Here is a 19017-nt window from a genome sequence, read left to right as displayed (position 1 = left end):
GCGATACATAGGGGGGAGTGGATGGAATTGGGGCGGGATCTAGGATTCTGTGAATCTGTGATTGCGCAACATGTTTACTTGCCTTGTTTGACCCATTATATACCGTGACTTTTTCTTAGATACGTAGATTTATTGGAGACTTATACATATGTTCAGATATCTTCTTGCGAGGTTTTGTGTATACGTGCAGTGAACTTTGTTTTCTATGGCAATTTTTTGTCCTTTATCAAGCTGTATCATCGCATTTGTATATTCCATTGTATCTTCGTATTTCTAATGTACGAGGGCGAGTCAAGTGAAAGTGAGCCTACCCACCCCTCGCAATTATGGTTCTGTTCATTATCTCCAAGGCCTGCATGTAGCAAGCAGGCCTCTTTCATATACAAAAGTGGCACGCAGGTGTGAGGATAAATGTTCTGTAATGCGCTCATACACTGGGTTGAACATGGTTGCATGACGTAATGGACGCTCCAGAGGTTGCGCAGTGTGGTGCCGTGAGGCTTTTGACAGCTGAAGGTGTTTCCCAAAAATAAGAGTCCCCGTATGGTGGCCGTGTACATTGAACATTGCATTTCATTAGCCACTGTGAAGCGTTAGAACAAACAGTTCAAAGAAGGATGTGAAAGTTGCAAAGACGATCCCACACCGGGCCAAAACCATCGTGCAATAACCCCTAATAAAATTGCAAAGGTTGAACCATGGTGCCACTACTACAAGCCTGAAACACGAGGGCAAAGCTTACAATGGAATTCGAATTTACCACCCCCAAAGAAAGCAAAGGCCATCCTTTCCAACGGAAAGGTGTTGCGGACTTTTATTTTTCGATCACCAGGAGCAATTCCTGATAGAATTTGCTAAATCTTGAGAGACTCAATAGTTTCCGATATTGCGAAACGCCGGATCGGCTGCGTGTCGCAATCAAGAACAAACTACGTGAAAAATTGACGAATGGGGTCCTCTTGTTCCACGACAATGCCTGTCCCCACGTCGCTGATGTCGTTAATATAAAACTGGCGAAGTTCAAGTGGGAAACGCTGCAATATCCATCATACAGCTTAGATTTGTCGCTTTGAGACTTCCACATATTGGGGCAACAGAAAAACAGCTCAAGGGAACCAGATTCATCTCGGACGATGACGTGAAAGTCAGTTGCAGACGTTTTGAAGCAGCAACCCAAGGAGCTTTATGAGACGCGAATTACACGATTCGTTAGTCAATGGGATAAACGTCTAAATGCTCATGAAGGCTACTTTTAAATAAAGTACCCCGTTTGTCATATATTCGCATTGGCTCACTTTCACTTGACTCGCCCTCATATATTCTGCAGAACTCCTGCTTTTTATACGTGTTCTCTGCTGCGACTATAATTTCCATGCAATTACTCACGATACACGACTGGTGACAGCTGCTCCTGCGTAATACATTGGAGCAAATGACAGCGTCATTGAGATTTTTCACTGGCCGTTGAATATGTACAAGAATGTAAACAAGGATCTTGAATGACAAAGTTTCATTAACATATTTGTCCTCAACTTGTTCATTTCATGGCCTTTACATTTTTCATATCAGCAGCATGCACTGATTTGCTGGTTTCGAACTGATGTAGTTCTAAAGTTGGTGTGATATTTTCTTTACTTATTAAATAGACAAAAAACATGGAAGAATTGATATCAGTTATTTTGGACACAATTTTTGGCACATACGAGTATATTCTTTTATGAAGAATGATATATTTTACTTGTTTTTACGGTGCGTAGCATTCGAGAATTCTTTTGCAGCATCTCTGGAAATGGCAATGCAATTAATATTCATGTATTTGATTCCTCGACAAATTGTTTAAGAGGAAGCTTTAGCTTGGCCCAACTCCGACGTGGCCTATTCAGATACATGTAAAACGCAGCAACGCTTTTCAGAGATAACTCCTGAATTGCTTCTAATTAAATTTGTTAAGTAAAGTTAAATTCTAGTGTCTGTTGGAAGCGGAATTGCGATTTAGGGCCGGAACTTTGTTTAAAATATTTTGAAAAATTCGAAACTTCGAAAAACATAGAAGGACGAAGTTTACATATTAACAGCTCTGCATCAAGAATAGATATCGCGGTTCTGTAAACGGCATCCATTACACCATTCAAAGCGGACAAATTCGATATGTCTATTTGTATCTTACGTGAATTGGTTATGTTATGTGCAAGGGTTCTGCATAGTACTTTTTTTCCATAGTACTATGCAGTACTATGCATAGTACTATACTATGTATTTCCATAGTACTTAATTTCTTTAGACTCATGTGTAACATATCAATCTTCTCTGCTGTAGATGTACTATTATGTGCAATGCACAGAATTGTGATATCAATTTTCATTGCTGATTTAGAGTTGTAAACTTCATTGTTTCGTTTTCTGAAAATTTTAGATTTTTGCCACTTTTCAATAAAATATTTAAGACCTGAATCGAAAATTCGAAACAAACTGTCACTAGAATTTAAGTTTTGCTTTTAAATGCAACAAACCTCATCAAATTTGGTGCAGTGGTTGCCGAGAAAAACGAATTCTCCTTCTACATGTATTTAGACAGGAGCATCCGACCTAATGTTTCCTCTTAGGAGGAGGCTGATATGCAATGTGAGCACTCCCCCCCCCCCCCTTGAACAAAATTTTTGGCTACACCACTGGTTACAGCAATACAAGCTGTTTGTTTGGCTGGTTGAGCTCTGCAACCCCAGATGGCTGCACTGTGCAGGCTGCTCACGTTTATGCTTACGCCCATCTATCAAAATGCTTAGCTCACGTGCATTTATTGGAATACCAGACATGCTCGGCACTGCGACATGCTGCTTGGATGGTCATAGCTGAGGATCGACAGCCAGGCTGCTCATGCAGAGGTTGGAGAAGTTTTGCGTGCTGGCTCCAAGGCACCGGAAGTAGATGACACGATGTGCCTTCTTGACGCATGATCAGTGAAAACGGAGCTTAGCCCCGATCGTTCGGCAAAATAAGTTGAGGAGGAAAATAATGGCTAGGGATGAGGGTAATTTGTAATTGCCTCACTTAAATTGGGGTACAAATGTTTTACTGTAGCTGAACCCTACGCATCTACAAAATCTATGCAAACCGTTTCAGGGACTGTTTAATGGCAGTTACTGTTATGCCACCATTATCGCCAGACTCATCAACTGAGTGCAATGAATGGTAAGAATTTAAAATGAAATGGATCGTTAAGAGACACAGACTCAGTTCTATTTGGCCAAAGAGAGCAATTCTATTAAATGAAATCATTCTATCTATCCTATGGACAGCCAAAAGAAGTCTGTACGCACTTTACGTTTATGAGAAGATTCCATGTAACTGAGTTTTATATAACTGCAGTACACTGCATCTATAACCTTTCCCTTCTTAAAGAGATACTCTCCAGAAGCCTGTGGTATATAGGAACAAAGTGCATACAACTGTTCCTACATGTGTTCATTATTTATACATGCACACTCAGTCACAAAATATTGCAGAGGACGTGAGAGCGTGGCTAAACAGCCCTCCGTGCCTTCTGGCGGCGCACACCTGTTGTTGAGACCAACACTTGCGTGCACATGCGTCCCTCCATGATTGCAGTGTGCATGTTTCCGCGCTTTCTCCTTGTGCGCCGGCGATAAACGAGTGCGGCCGCGATGTGCCCCTCTTGCGAATGGCGCTATGGCAGCATTGACAGGCAAAACTTTGTTTATATAACAGAAATCAAGAGCTCATTGTCATCTTGCCTGTCTCCTTCTATAGAGCACCTTTTCTGCTATGCTCTCCTAGGAGAAAATTTCCAGTTCAAAAAAAGAAAGAAGACTGGCCATGCAAAGGCCCAGCTAAGAAAAAAACGAATGATTTGTTGCATTCAGGACTGGGCACTACGAGTCCGTGCTCGTGACTTGACAAAAAGCAGCCACAGTGGCACGCACCAGCTCATGCTTCACATAGTTTTCGCGAAACACGCTAAAAATTTCCTGATCGAAATCACCAAGAAGTGCGTAAAGCTCATGACTCCGAAGGCGTAAAAGTTTTCAGCTGCTGTGGCTGTCAACATGCATCATGCACCACAAGCTGAACTGCTCTTTCATGAACAAATTAAATCATAGAAACAGGATTCAAGTTATAAGCTTGAAAACAAATGAGCGTATGAAGACAAAAAAGATGAAAAATACTTACAGGGGCTATGAAAAACAATAATAAATGAAGGTACTGTTGTAAGTGGTCATACAAAAACAAAAACCAGGAATGTTTTTACCAACACTAATTAGCAGCACTGTCAACATGAGTTAGCTAACAAATTGTCTGCAAATAGTTTAATCAACATTAGTGAAATGGGAAAGTCAAGAATCCAGAGTACTCCTAGTTGCGATAGATGATAACTTGTACGATATATTGGCAGAGATTTTTGAATAAAATGTTGCTTGATGTAAAAGTGAAGTTAAATATGTGGGGTTGCGTATTTCAAGTTTACAAACTGGCTATGAAAGATGTCAGGAAGCAAGGAAGTTAAATAATTTTGACCACATGGGATTCTTTACCAAGCACCCACAGTTTGGTAACAGGAGCAGTGGCATGAGTATGCGAATTGGGAGATTATCTTGACCAAAGACTACAATGTGCAGTTTCATTCGTTTTGCAAGGCCAACCAGTTGTAAAAGTGTTATTCATCAAAAGTTTCTTCTACAAGGAAGACATAATGGAATCCATGCATTGATCCCGACACCTCTCCAGAGCCACAACGCCATCAGTGGAACCAGCACTGTGCAGTAGTAAATGTGGGGTACAATGTGTTCTTCGTGTACAGTCGGCCACAAAAAATTACGGGGCATGTGAGTGAGTAGCCATGCTCCAGAAAGTGCCAGAGCAGCTGCAGTGGATCACAGCAAACCTACACAGGTGCAGTGGTGCCTGGATGTACAGCTTCAAGCTATCTGCTACTATAACATTTGCATATACCAATGGAAATGCTTACTAGACTCGACGCGGTGTACTGTGCTTGAGGTCGTGAAAATGCTGTCATTTCACATGGGGTGCACTCAAAACACAGCTGGCTTGCTGCGATGTCAATATGCTTCTGGAAGCAAGGTTCACTTCTCAGCAACAAAGTGCAGGCTTGATAAGCCCAATTAATGCAGCAGACAACACTAAGCCATGCCTATAAGCATCACTGCACCTGCACATATTTGCTTTGATGCGCAGCCATGCTTTGATGCACCGACCCTCTGCAAAGCATGGCGATGCATTCAGATTTCCTGGAATATTTTATGGGTGACTGAACGTCAGTGTTACACCCCTGCCACACGGGCACCTGCAAACTCCTTTTAACTACGTGATCTTTATCTTGAGGGAGATGCACTCGGTGTCACATGGTCGCCCTTCTGCTGAGGGAGTTTAAAGGAGCTTTTGGTCACGGGAGATTGGCGATCTCCCTCGGCAGCTGAAGGAAGTGCTCTCGTGCCCATACTTCTTGTTGTAAATGTGATAACTTAATTATTATTTGCACTTAAAGTAAGGAAGCGTGTATATAATGTTTCCATTGAATTAAATAAATGTCCAAGAACAATTTAGCCACAGTTATGCTTGCTGCTGCACAATACTCTCGACTTAGGCCGCTTGGCACCATGTTTTTCTCGTCTTTCAGGGTGTTTTGCACGAACCAGACAGAATTTGGTTGAGGCACCTTGTCGGGCTGGAATATGCCTCTCGAGTTCATGTAAACGCTAGCCGGTTTGACTGAACAAGCATCAAGTCAGGCTGAGTTAGCCCGCCCCATTTGCAGCGCAAATGTAAATGCAGACAGGTCCGGCCTGGCAGCACCAGGACTTGTGCGGGAACACTGGGATGTCATGATTTATGCGGTGGCAGCGGGTATAGTATCAGGACAAGGTCAAGACAAGGCACTGTACAGTGCAACCTCATCGTAGCGATAAGACCAATGAAATCGAGCTGTTGCAGACAGCAGTGGGAACCGGAAGCCTGGTTCCAACATGTTCATGTCTCGGCTCGACGCTGTGTGCCATCGTTGTCCGACTCGTCAGAAGCGAGTTCGTGTAAACACGGTAAAGTCTGGCTCGGTCAGCCTGAATTCTGACTCGACCCACTCCCATCGGGTTCATGTAAACGTGAACTTTGTTGTGCTAGCCAAGCAGTGGTCGGTGTGGTAACTCATGACTGACACCGGCACAGTAGACAAAATAAAAGAAAAGCTCAGGAGGTCACCGTGCAAAAAATGTTGCCTTTTAGTATAGTTTGCAACAGTTCGGGTAGCAGAACCCAGAGCCAACTCGCCACGCCACAAAGGGAAACACAGATAAGCACAAAGTGGCTAGGGTCGTCATCAGCACTGCTATGTTTAGCAAGCACACCTTGATATTTAAGGAGGTGTATGTTTTTTGCATCAAATATATTGAATATTTTTATGAAAAGAGCATTAATTATAATAGCTACGAGCGTAATTAGAAGTTACATCCTTGTACCTGTACAAAACCGAAACATTGCTGAGTGCGCCTCTGGTGGCTACTTTTAAAAGGTCCTTATTGGTCTTGTGACACAACCACAACTTCCTTGTTGTCGAACTCCCTTAGGAAGTTTCGCACTTCCTTATTCTAAAGGAGTTCATAGGTGCCCGTGTGACACTGGTATTAAGTGAAACTGCCACTATGGACAAGTAACGATGGCATTTTGTTGTAGGCCTAAAGTCGCTGGTTTGATTCCCTGCCCCAGCAACCATGTTCCAATGAGGGCAGGATGCGTACGTTAGTGCACTTAGATTTAGGTTCCCACTAAATGTTCAAAACTAGTGTGCGGACATCTACAATAGTGTCTGATGATGATTATCAACAGAACTTAAAGGGGCCCTGAACCACTTTTTATCAAAGTGGAGAAATGCATTTGAAGTGAAAATAGGCTATTTCAGAAACACTTTGCAGGAAAAAGTACTTCCAATGCATTCAGCAGAAGCGGAGTTATTGGCAACCAAACATAGTCTCCACTGTGTTCCCGCTCCTTCTTCATGCCTTGCACTGCGAAGGCTACAGTGCAGTGGGGAGTGCCCACAACGCTCTGCCTTCTAAATGTCACCATGGTGTGCAGTTCAAATTTCACTTTGGACATTAATGTAGATGCCACGACTTCCACCTCTGGTGGAGGTCGTGGCACCAAAGCCACTAAGCAACCATGGGAGGTCGAGCCCATAAGTCATGCCAACTTATTGGATATGTTCGTTTCCATTATTCAATAAGCTGCTCCGGGCCTCTCGAAGTGCTGTGGGTAAATGAGACACTGTGACGCCATGTTCGAGCCAAGATGATTGCACAGTGCTCACCTGTTCGATAGCCTGCTGCACTCAGGTACGTAGCAAATGAGCGAGACTCGAACTCCTGCTGCCACTGGGGTGAGGAGCAGTTATCACTGTTCGTGAGCACGTGATGGTTGTGAGCATAGAGGCCCGTGAGCATAGAGCTTCGTGAAGGGCAGCACATTGGAGTGGAAACGTAAGCCTGCGGGAAATGGGCGCCTCCCTCACCAAGAATCTGCAGTGTCTTTGGCATAAAGCCCATTGAACCTGTGAACAAAAGAGGAGGCAAGAAGGCTCATGTTATTTAGTGTGCAAACAATTAAACATAGAGACACAAGAAAATACAAACACACAGCAAGAACACACACAAGCACCAAATGGCCCAAGCCAAGATACCGAGGGAGATAAATTTTGCTTCCAGTTGCCAGACCAAAATATTGTGGCATTAAGGCCGACACACCAACAAAGGTACACAAGTTACATGGCACAGCCACATATAGGAGCCAGTGAGCAACACTAGAAGTAATGAAACAGTGATTAACCGGGTAAAAATTTTCTTTTGCTGGAGAGAAGCAAAGTATACAATAACCCACAAAAATGTTTATCTGAATGTGTAATGAAGCTTCACCTATATCCTTCTGGGTTGGTGTAATGGAAGGATTCCTTTGAGCTAGGTCATATTCATTTCCTATCGTCCACCACTTACTACCCATCTGAACCCACCTCATGTGGAGTGCCAGTCGGACCACCAACAAAGCACAAAAAGAAACAGCATTCGAATAAAATTGTTACAGTATATCTCAGTCCTGCATTTTTGTATTACAGAACAGCTAGACCCCAACACTAAAGTAAGGTTTGCTTACCAAGCTCAATATCTTGGTCATCAGTCAAAATGAGTATGATGTTTGGCTTCTTCTCCCTGGGCAACAGACTTTGCTTGGGTGGCCGTTGATCTCGTTTACGTTGGGCCGGTGTGGTTGGCATGGTAAACGTCGTATCCCGCCACATAGATGAGGACTTGTCATAGGATGCTGCTGATAAAATTCTCCCAGATGGTCCTACCTGTTCAGATGCCATCAGTGGATCTTGGCCCTTGGAAGATTGCAAAGTGATTTTCTTTCCTAGTGATGCCCTCGTGAACAGGGAGATGAGGCAAAGGATGATCACTGTGGCCTCTTGTTTCGTCCATGGTATGTTCATAATTGGAAACTGAAATGATCCCATTAAATGTTTGTGCTCAGTTAGTCTGAGTAGCGCGTTATTCGCACGCATACAACAGTGAAAAGATGAACAATGCACAAATTTTTTATCCAAGAAGGCAAACGTGGGTCGTGCGTTTATTAGATCCCCAAACGCTCTTTTATGTACTATAATGTAGCGACAAGCGAGCAGATCCTACCCTTAATATAACCTGTCCATGCCAAAGTTTGAGCCACAAAAGTGCACATAACATTAAAAGCACGACCGATCCAGCTATTGCACGGCACATGTAACGCTAGCTACAACCGAAACATGACACCAAAGTTTTCACGCGTTCGAGGAACGTAGACATTCCAACGGTGATCTAACATGTATTCCTTTACGAGCAGAATTCAACCACATATTTCGCCGTGGTTGGAACACCGGCAACTTGCACGCACTTGATAGCTCCGGCAGACACGCCTACGCAGTACCCGTGCGGACGGAAGAATGGGTCACGCGTAAGCAATCTGAAACATTTCGGTAAACGCTGAAAGCGAATACTGACCAGTGAGGACTGACCAGCAGGGCCTTGCACAAGGAAGACTGGTTAGCAAGAAAAGTGGCGGAAGTCATTCGGAAAAAAGGGAACGGCTTGTGGAGAGGGCTGCGGCGTAGTAACAACTTCGAAAGCGCGCGAAGGAGCAAACTTCGCTAACGTATTGAGGGGCGACACGCTATCGCGAAGCCATTATCATAAACAACAATCAACAATTCTTACAAAAGGCAGTGAGCTTTTTCATTTTGTTTCTTTTCTTTTTTTTTTTTTTTCACAACACATCAACGTTTAAAACACAGTCGGGTGCCGTCTTTATGAGCAACAGTATCTTTACTTCACTTTCTTTTGGCAGATGTACACTTCAGTGATGTTTTCCGGCCAAACAGGGAAACGCATGTGGAAGTCAACAGTGAAGACACCTTTGTAACGAAGTATGAAATGCGACGGCATTTGAGCGGAAATATATAAATTTTAAAAGGATTCGGCTGTCAGTTGTTTACTCACCCGGTCTAACAAAGGATGTGGACAGAAGAACAAGATTACTTTGTAAAGACTACAATTGCTGGAAAGATTAGCTATTCGTAATCTCTGACAAATTGCTTGTATTGCAACATCTTCACCTAAATAAGGAGAGGGCGGACCTCAATAATAACCGCAAAGCGTGGTCCAAAGTTAAAACCGCTCCATTCAATGAGTACACGCAAATACAACTCGATGGTAGAGATAGGTAGAGACTTCCAAACTTTTGATCCTTAAGAAATCCTATTGGCTACTTGTAACTTGCCGCCATTGTTTGTTAGTTTCGTTTCCGAGAACAATGCTCGGAACTTTTCACTACGTAAATGCTGTGATTTAAAACTTAAAACAATAACCAAAATAAACATTATAATATTTAAAGAACTGAAGAAGTTGTGGAAGCGGGAATAGATGAAAAGACAGGGAGGAGTAGATGGTCCCAACGCAAGAACACATGCAATATTTGTTTTCCTTTTAGATAAATTAAGTGCATCTCGCAAAGACAACAGTAGCTCATTACAAAGTTGTCAAGAACTTTTTTTCTTGCCGATGTACAAACAAAACCGCCTTAAATCGCTGTGATCTGTTCGTATAAATAAACAGGACGGCAGACTGACTGGGCAATATTAAGCACGATTGCCCGATATTCAAGTATATTGCACCCTTATACAACTCTTAAAAACCGATCATTGTTTGTTTACAAGCACTATCAAAGCAATATTGTGCAATCTGAGCACTTACGTATCACTGGTACAGTTTACACTTGTTACATTAACCCTATAATCGCTGTGTTTACGTTATTTGCCGGGCATTCTACGCGACAGCTACCTTATCCATTTCGCGCACTCGTCTTGTCAGAAAGCCGCTTATGCGCAGTCATAGCCAACAACGTAAAAACACAGTCAACGATTTCTTGAAAACGTTTCAAACAGAAAAAATTGCGCGGCAACTGCCGGTAAGAAGTTGCGTCAACGCTCGAGATTTCCAAATTTCGTAACATCAAACATGCGTCACTATTCGTCAAACGCGTCACGCGCTACAAGAAGTAGTTCTAATAAAATTTGACGTATATAAGATTTTGAAAGTAATTTTTTCAATAAATATAGCTGCTAAAACGTGTAAATTTTAACTTTAATTACATAAATATTACAATTACATATATAAAGGCTCAAAAGTTCTTATTGACGTCATAGGTTCTTCCGGGGTGGGAACCATCGTGACACCTCCTCTTTTGTATCACTCCGCGTCTGCCTTCGCGTTGCACAATGGCGGAGCGTAAGTTGCCTTTCCATAGTTTGTAGCTGTTCCTGAGTGGGGTAGGCCGGTACGTTGGCCGTATCCGTCGGTTGGTCTCGGCACACCACGAAAAGGACAGCATATCGGAATATCGTACAAGCCCTCTTATGCTGCTACCCTGCCAGGAAACAAAGATAATCAAGGTGCGTAATTTCTGTCTTCCTCCCTAGCACCGTGGAATCGTCGCAGTTGCTTTTTTTTTCCTATTGGCATAAGGTTTCCATAAGTCCGTTCGTCATTTGTTCGACGATTTTAACGCGTTATGCGGTAACCAGTTTACTAACGCCTTACTTTCGGGCGAGGTGAACCAACCATATTTTGAACGTGCGCCTCGGGGAAAACATTGCGTTATTGATCGAAACAGATAGCGCTCAGCGTTGCTGCGTTCTATCGAGTCTTTCTCTCATCCTTGAAAACAAGCTCTCGTCCGGCGCACAAGGCTTCGCTTGGCGGTTGTTATTCAGTCTCTGTGGATGTTTGATGCCTTGTCTGCTGGCTGTGAACGGGATCGCTGTTTTTAGGTACATTTCGAGTTGGGTCCTCTTTTGTGTATGTTGACACGTGTGCCGCTTTGTAAACTGCGTGGTCCTGCTACGCGCGTACTTTCCTCAATCGCCGGTCTTTCTTTTTATTTTTTTTTTTTTTTGTATGTGCTACGTTCTTCATATCCGCCTGTGTACACAACTTGCAGCGTACTTATCTATATTTTTTCAATTATTTTTATTGTTGCAGCTTGGAAGAAGTCAACACGTAGACGCCTAAAAACGACCACCGACGCAACCAACCGCACTTCGCAAAACTAGTTCAAGGAGTCATTGTTCGCCGACGTGGGCGCGCTGTTGCCGCATCGGGACGCAAGTTGCTGCCCTTACGTCGACGCCGTCGGGGAGAGCAGCTGGAATTTTTCGCGCGGCGCAGCGCATATCGAAACCGCCGATTTTTCGCAACCGAAACGATGTATGTTACGACGTACTGAAACCAAGGCGCAAGGAAGCCAGTGCTGGTGGCCACGGATACGCAAGGCGTCGGCGGCGTTGGGATTAAAAGCGGACGTCGGCGTTCGTGTTTCGGAGTTCCCCCCACCCTTCCCTGTGTGCCAACGTTCTGTGTGAAACAGCGCTAAGCCGGTGAATCGACATGAGTGTGGCGCGTCTCTCGGTGGATATTCAGGTGGCTCAGGAGAAAAGGCCGCAGAGCTTCGATAAGACCCCCGATGGCGCGTGCCTCGGTAGTGCCGGGGGCCTCAGCCCAAACCTTCAGCCTCCCACACCACCCGTGTTTCCTTGCAACAGGGAGCCCTATTCCGCCAGCCTCGTCGGCGGGCGGTACATTCTTCTGGACCAACTCGAGGGTAGTGCCATGTACAGAAGCATCAACGTACAAACGCAAGAGGAATTTTCCTGTAAGGTGAGCTTCGCTTTGCGTCACGCGCTTCTTTCGCTTTTCCTCACCCGACTAAAATTTTTTTTTTTTTTTTCATCTCGCCCTGCGCCTGCTTTCCGGCCCTGTGCGCGCCGTTGCCGTTTTTCCTGTTGATCAAACCGTTTAACGAAGCCCACACAGTTTTCCTTTATTTGCGCTGTGATAATTTTCGCGAACGCGTCCGCGCAGAAGGGGGCACGCTGCAACGGTACTAGTCGCTTACGCACCAATGAGTATATGTTGCACCAGACAACGATTGCTGTCGGCCCGCATTACGTTTTACGTAGGAATAGTGCTGTCGATAGCTTCCGCCGTCGCCAGACACGACAAAAAAGCGTCGGTCGCAGGCGGACAGCACAGCGGCGCATGGCTCTATTGTCCAAAGAACGGGGGGGGGGGGGGGGGCGCAGGGGCAGGCGACCTCGCCAGCGAGCGGCCACTTCCGCCTTCTTTTGGTTTTCTTTGGCGGCCCGAAAGAAAAAGAATTGACGAGTTGGCCGCTATGGCGGCGGCGCAACCCCTTTGAGAGGCAGGCAACAGGTTGTCGACCCGGCGCGCCGGGCCGCCCGGTCCGGCTATTTTCAGGGAACCCGCACCGTTGTTGTGCGTGCGGTGCCGTGCGCCATGGGCTAAAAGACGCGCAAGCCAGGTCGTTTTGGGAAAGTTGCTCACCGCTCTGATTCATTTCGCGAGGACACTGTTGCTGCCGCGACGGTGTAAGCGCACCAGATAAATCGAGAGAGAGACCAGGCAGGGCCCTGGCCCGATTCCAGAGCTCGCAAAAGGCGGCTAAATGCGAACCGCAGTTGCACCCGGACTCTGACGTGGGCGCTGGTTTTCGGCCCCGGGCACTACTATATCGGGACAGGAAGAGCGCGCCGCCGCATTTCTACTTCTTTTTGTCCCGTCAGCGCGAGGTCGCCTCTTGCATCCCGGGCTACCCAATCGTGCGCCGCGTGTTTACGCGTAGCATCCTGTCTTGCGGCAACCTGCCTTTTGACTCAGGCGTGCCTCTTCTCGTCGTTCGAGTTACTCATTGGGCCCCTGCCATTTCACGGCGCTGGAATGCTGCGCTGCACCCAGTCAGTCTAGAAACAAAGAGCGCGGCATTCGCTGCCGCGCCCGGAACTGAATCGCAGAACCCGTTACACCAGATCCAATCGAAAGCGGGTTTAATCCCGGACACAGCTGCCGCCGCTTGCTGTGCGCGTTCTGGGAGTCTGTTTTTGCATAAGTTTTTGTCGCGACGCAGCTGGAAACGCTCACGAACCGGAATATTTCGTAAAGCGCCGACGCGGCGTTGCCACTGGGAATGTGGCGTCGTCGTCGTGGACGGCCTTGCCCGGCTATTGCTAAGTATGGACAGCTGGGCTAGTTGGTTGTGATTAGCATTATGAAACATCGTTCCAGCGCACAAATGAACAAGTTCATTTATGCGCTGGAACGATGTTACACTTGCCCGGCTATTGCCCGGCTATTCGCTTATGCTACCTTTAAGCAGGAAATAAATGAAGTTTGAAACCTGCGATGGACGCGTGCGTTGAGTCATGCGCGGTGGTGCAATCAATGTATCCACATATGCTGGGCACATTTTTTCGCATCCGAATGTGCGCGCGCATGTGTTTGGCCTCTTGGCGAGGCAGACAAGGAAGAAAAGTCTCTCCTAACACGACTTTCCGTTTATAACGATGTTTGGCAGTTTCCCACGCGCGCAGCAGCGGCATCATCGGGCGAAAATAAAAAGCGACGAGTATTGAATAGATGCAACAGGCGAGCAAAAATAAAAAAAATAAAAACCCCACCCCCAACTCTTCCCCCGCGCACCTTGCGTGCGCGTTGGCAGCGGACCGGTGCGCCTGAACCGAACACGTGTCCAAAGACCCCAGCGGAAACGCGTTGGCCGTAGGAGTTGCCCAAACGCGGCAGCTCGTTGGCTGTGGCGCGTTATTCCGTTGCAGCCGTGTGATGCAACCGCTTCCACCTATCGCCGCTATCGTTGCCGCTGCTAGCTACCTACCCTTCGGCGGCACTGCAGCCGTAGTATTCGGCCGACCGTGCGCGCAAGCGTCCGCTGCTGGAGTCCCCGGGTCCGCTCGAGTATCGGAAACAGGCGACGCTGTTTGTCGCAATGCGCCCCCCTCCACGATGACCTTCGCTCGAGCACTGTCAGGCTAGCCACGCGGCACGGCGACGTTCTTACGACCTTGGGTTGACATGACCCGTCCAGCTAGATGGCTAAGGGGCAGCGATTCCCGGTGCATCCGCATTTCATAGTTCTTTTTATCCATGAAGTGCCTCCTGTACACTTTAATCTGCAATTATGTTTGCCTATCCCATCCAATAACCTTCAAATAAAAACACAGCGGTGAGGCCGTTTAAATGAGAAAATCTGGGTGTGCCTAACTCGCTATGCTGGTGTGGAGTGTTTCCGTGGATCGTTATCAAATGCACTTTTGTGGCCAATGCAGATGGCGCCAGCATGCTTTACAAGTTATTTTTAATACTTGTGTTCTGTTTCTCTACACTTAATACCAAAATAAGATCTCAATGGAACACTGAGAATTAAAAGCACATTTCTTGCCTTTGTCAGACTATTTCCCCTTTTCAAACATGCATAGCACAGATTTGTCTAGCCAATCTTTTCCTGCAGAATGATTAATGTTGATCCTTCCTTATTTGAGAACACATTTTTGTAAACTGTCAGTTCTTTGACTAGTTTGTTGTTCCATGAAATCATTGAGCAATTGTGCACTAGTTCGACCTTTTAAGAAGTCTAGGCAGCCAACAGCAGGAGCACGTAAACATTTTTTGGGGCTTGCACATTGTATAGATAGCTTGCACGTATGACTCAGCTCCTCACCGCCCTGGGTCACAAACATGGCGCCGAGGATGACGTCAGTGCAAGCCATCTATATTGTGTTGCCCAGCTGTGATTGTATTGCGCAAGCCTCTAGTTGGTTTCCACATCTTGGGAGCTGTTCCATGTTTGCTTAGCTGAGTGCGCTGCTTCTGATCAAAATGCCAATGTTGCTGTTGGTCTTTTTCTTCAAGGAGCTCACGAGATAACTTTGCTGTTCATGCTAATGTGCATATCGCGCAAATCGCATAGAAAAGCCCTATGTAATCTGACACCAGTTTAGCACACGAAGTATCATGCAAATGGTGCGTGCCAAGCTTCCTTGGAAGCCTCCACATGTAAACAGACTAGGTGCTTCAATATGGTCCCTGTCTTAAGACATAAAGCATTTGTTTACAAACCCTTGCGAGTGTTTTTTTTACAAATAGAGCCAGGGAAATAATTTTAAGTCTCCTGTTGCTTCCTGACTTCAGAAAAGGGCAGTGTCATCCACTTTTTCATATGAAAAGATATGTCTTCAGAAGCTGCTCAAAGTTTCGTAGGAAACAAGGGTTAAAGGAAACACTTCTGTGCCATACCATTGTGTTGCGACTGCATGTGCAAAAACATACAGGATAGTTTACACTTTCTACGTCTGCGGCTTGTGTCTGCCCCTTACGTATGCTATTGGGAGTGTTCCTTGTCTCCATGCTGTAGGCCTTATGCTTCGCAAATCCTTGTTGTGCTTCCAGGTGATCCCCATCGACAGGTGGCAGCAAGCTCTGGCAGCCCATTTACGCCTCGATGGCCATGACCACGTGAACCAGGTTGAAGAGGTGCTCCTAGGGGAGTCGAAGTGCTACGTCTTCTTCAAGCGGTCGTACGGTGACCTCCATTCGTATGTGCGCTCCAAGCGGCGGCTGCGGGAGTCTGAGGCGCTGAGCCTCTTCCGGCAGGTGGCATCAGCTGTCCACGCCTGCCATAATGCCGGAGTGGTCTTACGTGACCTCAAGCTCCGCAAGTTTGTCTTCGAGGACCCTGAACGGTTAGTGCCAAAAGCAATGCTTTTATCTCCATTTTCAAGCCTTGTGCTTTCAGGCTGCTGACGGAACCTATAAGATTAAGAACAAGCTTTCTATACAAAAAACTGGTGCTTTGCTTGTAGTGTATGCTAATTGGTTTGGGTATCAGTTACTTAGGCCTACCCTCAAGAAGCAATCAAGTTGTTGTTTTACAGGGCCTATGTTAAGAGCACATATACAGCCTTTGTCAAAAGTATACGGGCTACTTTCATGTGTTCATCGTATGTGTCATTGAGTTGTGTAATGCGGGCCTTGTGGTAGTCCCAACACTTGAGACTTCCGAGGTGCTTGGATATGAGAATCCTTTTCATTTCCCATGACGTTGGAACTTTCACCATACCACGGAAACTCCTCTGAAAAGCTTGTAATCAGCATGGTGGTCGCAGCTGACGTAGTCCTTTTCTTCGAGTTGTTCACAAATTCGACTTTGCCCTGCCATGTGCAAGCCGCCTGGTTAGCTCAGATGGTAAAGTGGCTGCCCCAAAAAGGCGGTAGTTCCGGATTCGAGTCCCGGACCAGGACGAAATTTTCTTCAACATGTGAGGCTTTTCTTTCAAGGAACCCGCATGGGTTTCCTCTGTAGCAATTGCTGCCAGCGGGTGGTTGTCTGATTTTCCCTTTATTAATTACTTCTCTCCACCTTGCGGGTTTCCACTGAATTATTACGTCAAACACGTAGCCCGTATACTTTTAACGAAAGACCATAAACTCTCTTCACCTCGGGTTAAAGTGCGCTTTAGGGCTACTAGCTTTTCGTGCTGATTTTTATACATCAAGCAGTGAGCTGAAAAATGAGATGCTCAGGTGTGTTTCTTCCGTAATTTCCTGGTTTTCTACAAATTTCTCGCATTCAATAACCATTTTATCAAATGGCAGTCTACTTAAGTGTGCAGCCTCTTTTTGTAAACACTTTTGTGCAATTAGGTTAGCAGCCCAATATGCAAAGCATTTGCATGCAAGAGTAGGCTTGATGGCTAGAACATCAGTTGTATTGTCAACTGTCAGTGCTCAGAAATGCATCGTCACACTGGCCAATAATGAACAGATTGTAGCAGCAGGCAGTTTTTGTGTACTGAGGTGCCGATAGGCTGAGCCGATCTAGAACTTTTGCAGTACTAAATAGTGTTGGTGAAGAGTAGAAGGCGACACCCTACATTGCTACAAAGTAACACACTTGTTTTTATTGTTATTATTGCACAGAACACGGATCAAGCTGGAGACATTGGAAGACGCTGTTGTCCTAGAAGACTTTGAAGACGACCTGCTGAGTGACAAGCATGGCTGCCCAGCATATGTCAGCCCCGAGATTCTGAGCAGTTCAACAAGTGGACGCTACAGTGGTCGTGCGGCTGATTGCTGGAGCCTTGGAGTGATGCTGTACACGCTGCTCGTGGGTCGTTACCCATTTCACGACGGTGATCCTAGTATACTGTTTGCAAAGATTCGCCGGGGCCACTTCTCTGTGCCGGAGTCATTGAGTCCTCGAGCACGCTGCCTCGTACGGTCGCTCCTTCGGCGCGACCCTTCCGAGCGCCTCACTGCCGATGAGCTGCTCTCCCACCCATGGTTCACATCGCCATCCCCTAACGGTGGCCTGCATCGCGATGGGTGCCTTATGCGGCTCGACGTGGACCAAACTGTGCCAACCTGTGGTGCACTCGACTGACGCTCGCACCGCCTAGTCGACTGCTGGCCGGGGATCTCACTGCCGTGCTGCATCTGGGGGGACGTCTCAACGAAACTGCTAGAAGCAGCATCAATTGCCGCTGACCATTCCTACCACCAGCACTATGATTGATGCACCTCGCAGCAGCTGCTGCTGCTGTTGTATTTTCGTTTCCTCCCCCCCTCCCCCCTTAACTGCCCAAGCTGCAGCTGTTAAGCTTTACCGGTGGCTCTTCCTAAGCACTTCCAAAGAGAGGCAACCAAGCTGCATCAAAGGCAAATGTTCACTTTTTTTTTTTTTTTTTTAGCTGCTATACTTGTAGCAGCAGCCTCGAGCTTCAAGTCGTTCACTGTACAGGCTATCTTCCCACTGTCCCATCTGTTGTTTCACTCGGTGAGGAGAAGCGCGTTTTCATTTATATAGTTATGTATCCATTCCGACACACAAGCCTTCATGCACCGACTTGGAGCAGGAGGAAAAAGCCAACAGGAATTCAGGATCACGGCACCGTGCAATTGTGTGAGTGTCGGGGCAGACAGAAAGTACCAAGGACTGACTCTCCTATGCCTACGATCAATGCTGTTCAATGTGCAAAGTGACTGTTGTGTTTTTCTTTTTTTGTGGTCCCTCATCTTCCATGTCTCGTCTGTGACAACTAAATTTATTTAAGTATACTCAGGGGACTGGCAATCTCCTGTCAATTAAATACTTTCGTGTAACAGGCTTGTGCATCGAAGAAAGGGGCTCGGGTGTCTCAGTGGATGCAATGTGTAAGTGGTTCATTCTGGCCTGAAAGATGTGTAGTAGTTGGGATTCCATTGTGAATGTAAATAAACTCGGTACCTCCGTCACAAAGAAACATGTCTGAAAGAGTTTTTCTTTAGTAATTTCTGCAGCGATGTTTGACTGAAAAGCAAGTTTTTGCCGAGATACACAATTTCAGTACTCACAGCGGTAACTTGGTGGCTGCAACATTCTGCTGCTCATCTCGTGGATGCCGGTTCGATTCCTGGATGCCGTCTCACGGGGATGAAATGCAAAATTACTTATGTACTATGTTTTAAGTGCAGACTGAAGATCCCCAGGCGATCTAAATTAATGCAGAGCCTTGCATTATGGCTTTTCATTGTGTTGCTTTAGGATGTTAACCTAT

At 46.0% G+C, this 19017-nt stretch overlaps 2 protein-coding genes across 5 annotated transcripts in view; one reads left to right on the top strand and one right to left on the bottom strand.

Annotated features, from left to right (window-relative positions):
* Positions 1 to 10525, bottom strand: part of Sulf1 (Extracellular sulfatase Sulf1) — a 60649-nt gene extending 50124 nt beyond the window's left edge. The window contains exons 1-3 of one of the 4 annotated variants that reach the window (XM_075688647.1): positions 10304 to 10525; positions 8172 to 8517; positions 7336 to 7575 (exon numbers count right to left, since the gene is read on the bottom strand). In XM_075688647.1, the coding sequence (XP_075544762.1) occupies positions 7336 to 7575; positions 8172 to 8508 (577 nt within the window). In that variant the 5' untranslated portion in view covers positions 8509 to 8517; positions 10304 to 10525. Of the gene's footprint in view, positions 1 to 7335; positions 7576 to 8171; positions 8518 to 8948; positions 9017 to 9055; positions 9214 to 9550; positions 9920 to 10303 lie in introns of those variants that run through there. The other 3 variants (XM_075688645.1, XM_075688646.1, XM_075688649.1) reach the window with 3 other exon arrangements.
* Positions 10526 to 10802: 277 nt separating this feature from the next.
* On the top strand, positions 10803 to 18723 carry LOC142578937 (tribbles homolog 2-like). Its single transcript, XM_075688650.1, has 4 exons — positions 10803 to 11001; positions 11591 to 12265; positions 15869 to 16161; positions 17399 to 18723. The coding sequence occupies exons 2-4, from the start codon at positions 11996 to 11998 to the stop codon at positions 17862 to 17864; spliced, it is 1029 nt and encodes a 342-aa protein (XP_075544765.1). The 5' UTR covers positions 10803 to 11001; positions 11591 to 11995; the 3' UTR covers positions 17865 to 18723.
* The last annotated feature ends 294 nt before the right edge of the window (positions 18724 to 19017 follow it).

Source organism: Dermacentor variabilis, chromosome 4, assembly GCF_050947875.1.
Source record: "Dermacentor variabilis isolate Ectoservices chromosome 4, ASM5094787v1, whole genome shotgun sequence".
In the NCBI taxonomy this organism is placed as follows: Eukaryota; Metazoa; Arthropoda; class Arachnida; order Ixodida; family Ixodidae; genus Dermacentor; species Dermacentor variabilis.
The sequence above is the reverse complement of the archived record's forward strand: the minus strand, read 5'-3'. Positions and strand labels throughout refer to the sequence as shown.

Coding starts and splice junctions, on each gene's coding strand:
- LOC142578937 (XM_075688650.1), top strand. CDS start 11,996: ATGAGTGTGGCGCGTCTCTCGGTGGATATTCAGGTGGCTCAGGAGAAA. Junction 12,266..15,868: donor AAGAGGAATTTTCCTGTAAG/GTGAGCTTCGCT, acceptor TTGTGCTTCCAG/GTGATCCCCATCGACAGGTG. Junction 16,162..17,398: donor GTCTTCGAGGACCCTGAACG/GTTAGTGCCAAA, acceptor ATTATTGCACAG/AACACGGATCAAGCTGGAGA.